The sequence below is a fragment of the Bison bison genome, unplaced genomic scaffold, assembly GCF_000754665.1.
Source record: "Bison bison bison isolate TAMUID 2011002044 unplaced genomic scaffold, Bison_UMD1.0 scf7180017864184, whole genome shotgun sequence".
NCBI lineage: Eukaryota > Metazoa > Chordata > Mammalia > Artiodactyla > Bovidae > Bison > Bison bison.
Window position 1 is genome coordinate 1,656,723 of NW_011494756.1, and position 5,692 is coordinate 1,662,414.

Below are 5,692 nucleotides of genomic sequence, written 5' to 3' on the forward strand. Positions count from 1 at the left end.
CTGACCTCAGGGTCCCGCTGGAGGGTCTCAGGGACCCTGGGGTCCGCAGGGAACCCCACAGGGGGAACCACGGCTTTGCTCCAGTCGGGCTGTTGCCTCTCCCTCCTTCCCCGTGTGCCGTGCATGCTTGGCTTGGACGGGGGCCGCAGCTGCTTCAATTCCCCATCTGCAGTGTAGGGTAACGGGGGCCCACCTCTCAGGACCTGTGTGAGGACTGAGGTGGCCTGGGACAGGAGCGCTTAACATCGCAGATGCGTGCGTTCTTCCTGGAGGCACCGGGTGGCCGGGAGTGGAGGCCGGTGGGGACCCAGGACGAGGAGGGAAGCCCCGCTTTCAGAAGGGCATCAGGGAGACAATAAACAGCAGGGCAGCCTGGTTCTTGGGCAGGGAGACTGATGTTCTGAAGGCATCGGTTCTTCAGAAAGTAATACTCAGAAGTCCCAGTAGGATCATTTTTTTCCTTTTATGATATGACAAAATGATGCACTGTGGCCTGGAAGACAAAGTATACATGGGCAGCCAAGAAAATTTTGAAAAAGAAGAGAGACAAGGAAGAATACTAAGAAGTGTCAGTGATGAAAATAGCACGGCTCTGGAGCCGCACGTGAGACCTGGGTTTACTGGACTAGCTGTGTTTCTGGGTAACACAGCGGGAAGTCTGGACTGTGCTGGAACATGCTAGATATGTGGCTGTTTACACTGAGGCTAGTTAAGATGAAATAAAATGAAAAGCTCCCTTTCCCAGTCTCACTAGGCACATGTTGTTGGTTCCATAGTCTCCTGTGACCAGTGGTTAGTTTCCCTCTTGGATAACACAGATCTAGAACATTCCCATCATTATAGAAGGCTCGGTTGAACAGCCCTAACCTAGAAGCAGACCTGAGTGTAAATGAGACTCTATATCTGATGCAGGTGACATGTCAAACCTGAGGAGATGAAAAGGAGTGTTGGGTTAGTTGCTGTGCACTTGGGAAAAGTGAAGTAGGTCCATACCTTACCTTATAGAAAAATGAAGTATAGGTTAAGGATATATGTGTGAAAAAGTGAAGCTTTAAAAGTAGAGGGCGAGCCTTTTTAAATACAAGAAGTATTACTGAATGAGTGAACAAAGATGGTCAGGCTAAGCAAGACACTGGAGGAGAGCCCGTCAAAGACTGATGGAGCCATCTGCTTAAAAATGAAAAGCTCCTCTGGGGAAAAAGTTCGCAAAGAGTCAGACACGACTGAGCGACTGAACTGAACTCAACTGATAAATAAGGTAGAAAGATAAACAACTGAGGATGAGACACATAATGTATCATCAATAAAAATATCCTTCATATAAAAAGTTTTTACAAACTAGTAAGAAAAAAATATGAGCAGACCAGTGACAAGCTTACTAATAATAAAAAGATAAAACACAAGCTTTATTTTCCATCAATCTGATTGGCAAAGCGTAAATGAGTATTACCTAGTCCTGGTAGAGGTGTAGAGGGGTGAGTACCCCAGGACTCCCTGCTGGCGTGTGTGTTGGTTGTAACCTACGTGGGGAATAAAGCAGCGGCTTGTATTGAAGGCCCTAACTATGTGGAGTTGTCTGCCCTGGACTCCACTTCCTCAAGTTGATCCTAAGGAATTGACAGGGCGCTGAGGGTGGTCAGAGAGATGTTCACAAAGGAGGATGTTCAGAGAATTTCCATGCCTCTCGTTGCCTGCCTGTCCCAGCGGGGGGCTCAGGAGAGGTCAGTGAGCGGGTGACCTTTGCTGGTTGACGGTGCTCTTTGTCCCTAGTTTCACAACAGTCCTATGAGTCAGTCGTGCCGCTCACTGACCGGAGGAGCCAGATCTGAGTGACCTGCAAACATTCCAGGCAAATCTATGCTTAGGAATGGAAAGAGGGAACGTTTCTGGAGTAGATTGCTAACACTCCCTGGGGGTCTAGGAAGACTTCCTGGAGGAGGTGAAACAAGCTGAACTCTACAGGGTCGCGTGGGGCTGGCTGAGTGAAGTCAGCGGGGTGAAGGTGGGGAGCTGCATGCCAAGCAGAGGGATTGGCGTGGGCAAGGTTGCGGGTTGTGTGATGTGGGGAGCTGCATCTATATTCCCTAAATTATGGACCTATTGATACAGCCTGAGATGCCAGAGCATAAAAAGACTCGGACTTGCCCTGGAAGCTTTGCCAAGCGTGTGGCCCACGGGTGGGCGGGATGACCAGGGTCTCCAAGGGCAGTCCCTGTCGCTGTCCCTCCTGACCACTGGGCCCTGTCCGCTCCCCCAGACCGAGAAGGACATCCTGCTGCGGCCCGAGCTGGAGGAACTGAGGAACGAGCACTCTGCGCGCTTCAAGCTCTGGTACACAGTGGACAAAGCCCCTGAAGGTGAGTGTGCCTGGGCGGGTGGGCACGCTGGCCCATGCGTGCCTGTGCTGCAAGCCCTCTGCCAGGTGGAGCCTTCTGTCCACGAGGTCTCCCTTGGTCCAGCTCACGGTGGTCCTGTGAGAGGAGGGCAGTGAGGAAAGAGGGATCAGAGAGGGGAGGTAAGTGCCCCACAGTGCACAGCGAGAAAAGCCCAGAGCTGGGACTTGAACTCTTGTCCGCCTCTTATGGAGCCCTAGGCCTACCCCTGCCTGCACTGCTGGACATAGAAGACCGGCGTTCTCCCCTCGAGCTGGGGCCAGTGCTGGGGGCGACGGGTGATCGTTTCCACAGTGCAGTCACCAGCCCTGGGGGTCAGGCTGCACTGATGTACAGTTCCCTTCACTCTGCCTGTCCAGGTGTTTGGGCTGTTTGCCAAGGACTCATAGGAGGCAGGGACTGAAGGCTGCCCCAAAACTCGAAACAAGGCTGTCCTCTGCGAGCTAGACCCTGCTCCAGTCTCCTGCCAGCAAAAGGCCTGGCCGCACTGTTAGTTGGAGAAGGGCATGGCAACCCACTCCAGTATTCTTACCTGGAGAATCCCATGGACAGAGGAGCCTTGCCTGGGCTACAGTCCATGGGGTCGCAAAGAGTCAACAGAAAAAGACACGACTGAAGTGACTTAGCATGCATAGCATGCATGCAAGCACTGTCGTGGACACCGCCCTCTGGTGGTGGCACCTGGCAATGCCGAGACCAAAGTGCCTCCTCCTAGGAACTGTTTTAAGAGGAACCAAGTAACATGGCCCAGGAAGAGATACAGTTAGGTAGTTTTCTGGTATTTTACAGTTACGTTTATTATTACCCTGACCACGATTCGAGAGTAGCTGGAGGACTGCTGTACCATCAGGTATAAACTGGAAAAGGCCGATGTTGAAAAAGAACAGGGTACCAGGCCAGCGTGGCGATTGTGGAGCTAGAGGAGTTGAGGGAGGGGCCCACTGACCACGTTTCCGCCACAGTCTCTTTCAGTATACACACAAGAGAAATACTTGCCTAAAAAAAAAATCTTGTAAAACAGATGTATCTTATACACCTGTACATTTCATATACTAGCAAATAGGGTTTAATCCCATGAAGTTTTTTACAAAGTACTTGGAGATCCGTTAATAAAATGTGATCTACCTGCCTATGTCCTGCCCCATTCCAGGGGGATTTTAGGCAGCTTATAGAGACTTATGGAGTGAGTCAGAGTGAAAGAAAAACACGGGCAGGCCCATAAAATAGAATCTAGAGTGAGGTTTGTACAGGAGCGTGGGCTGTGGTGCACCCTCCTAGCAGCCAATGTGAAAGGGGAGGTGTGGTCAGTGACTAAGCACAGTGCCGGTGAGGTAGAATATACCCCACTGCTCAGCACAGAGGAGGCTTCCTCATCCAGGACCAGCTGAGACCGACTTATCCCCCTCCCTCAGGGGACACCCCCCGTCCCTCCGCCACCCCACCCCCGCCGTGGAGTGTACAGGGCATGACACAGGGAGCAGTGTCCATTTAGACAAGATCCCTCGGTGACCTCCACGTGACCTTGGACTTCCGCAGCTGCGTTTCTATTGGTGTCAAAGGCTTTAGTGAGGTTCTTCCAAATTGTGAAGGACAGAGAGAAGCCAGATAATTGGGTGTTTGGAGCCAGAGGGACTCAGGGTGCAGGCCTGGTGGAGCCCTGCTCATCTGATAGATGCAGTGATGCTCTGTCTGCTGCTCACGCTGCCGTGTGGCCCTCAATTTACTGTTTCACAGGAGCAAAGCCAGAGGGCTGGCCTGGGTAAGCCCCCCACTCACTGGCCGGGGCTCAGAGGCTGGCCTGGGGTCAGGCGCCCACCATGGGATCAGGAGGTGGTTGATGGTAGCTTTTCAGAGGGGAGGGAGCAGGCAGCGGGTGGTGGGCATCAGGCAAGTCCCTCTGTTTGTCCCTCCGGGGTTGAGATCCTGCTGAGCTGCTCGGCACGGGTCATTTGAGAGCCTAGCATGTTCCCTCAGTCCCTAGGCAGTGTTTGTCCCGACTGACCATTGAAGAACTGCGGAGCAAGGTGAGCTTCAGACCGGGTTGCTCCTCATGCGTCTGCAAAAGGGAGTCACGTTGTTGGGCAGTACAGGTGATGGGGGCAAGGAGCCATGTGCCAGGACCCGCTGGTCCCCATCCCTGAGCAGCCCCCATCAGCGGGTCAGTCCTGAGGGTCTGTGTGGGACTAGAGTCCTGCCAGCCCCGGGGCGTCAGGTTCTCACCATGGGCACCTGCAGTCACTGGGAGGAATAAAAGGTAGCTCTGGATCTCAGGTGAAACCTGGAGACACAACTGCGCGTGTGCATGTGCAAGACAGGGAGGCAAGCAGGACTTCGAGGAGGCTGCTGTTTTGAGGATCCTGCAGCTGGAACCTTGGCCTGTGTCCTGGCCTCACTGTTTTCTGGCTCATTTCAGTTCAGTTGCTCAGTCGTGTCCGACTCTTTGTGACCCCATGGACTGCAGCACACCAGGCCTCCCTGTCCATCACCAACTCCCGGAGTTTACTCAAACTCATGTCCATTGAGTCAGTGATGCCATCCAACCATCTCATCCTCTGTCGTCCCCTTCTCCTCCCGCCTTCAGTCTTTCCCAGCATCAGGGTCTTTTCCAGTGTGTCAGTTCTTCGCATCAGGTGGCCAAAGTACTGGAGTTTCAGCTTTAGCATCAGTCCTTCCAAAGAATATTCAGGACTGATTTCCTTTAGGATGGACTGGTTGGATCTGCTTGCAGTCCAAGAGACTCTCAAGAGTTTCCTCCAACACCACAATTCAAAAGCATCTAATGCTTATTTGGGACACATTCCTTTGTTCATTATTTATTGAGCAACTACTCTGTGCTCGGCTGTCTAGGCACTGGGACTACAGCTGTGGACTAGAGATGGCTCCTTGTGGGCCAGCGCCCCATGGAGGGAAGAGTCAGGCAGTAGGCACGGGGCTGGTAGGTAGCAAGAAGAGGGGTCGGGGGTAGGCAGCATCACCCTGACCAGCCTGGCACTGAGCACTGGCTGGGGGGCCTCTGGGACCTGGGGTTAATGTCCCAGCCCTGTCCATGCCTCACTGTGTGACCTGAGACAATTCTGGGTCCTCTGGGCCTCAGTTTCCACACCTGTAAAATGGCATCAGTAAGCCCCGCCCTGTCCATCCACGAGGGTCACACAAGAGGCCAGTAGAAGTGAAAGGCTTTGCAAACTGTAAAGTATGGTTAGGGAACCTTGACAGGCTTGCATTTGTGAGCCAGGTGAGCCAGGCAAGGGGGCAGGGGATCAGAGCCAAGGTCTGCTCCATTCTTCCGTGTTTGTTGA

The 5,692-nt window shown here is 53.0% G+C and overlaps 1 protein-coding gene across 2 annotated transcripts in view; it reads left to right on the forward strand.

The window, feature by feature from the left end:
• The window catches only part of LOC104991244 (NADH-cytochrome b5 reductase 3), a 23,158-nt gene that overhangs the window by 16,065 nt on the left and 1,401 nt on the right, over window positions 1–5,692 (forward strand). For both annotated transcript variants that reach the window (XM_010843650.1, XM_010843649.1), the window contains exon 8: window positions 2,258–2,357. In XM_010843650.1, the coding sequence (XP_010841952.1) occupies window positions 2,258–2,357 (100 nt within the window). The remainder of the gene's footprint in view (window positions 1–2,257; window positions 2,358–5,692) is intronic.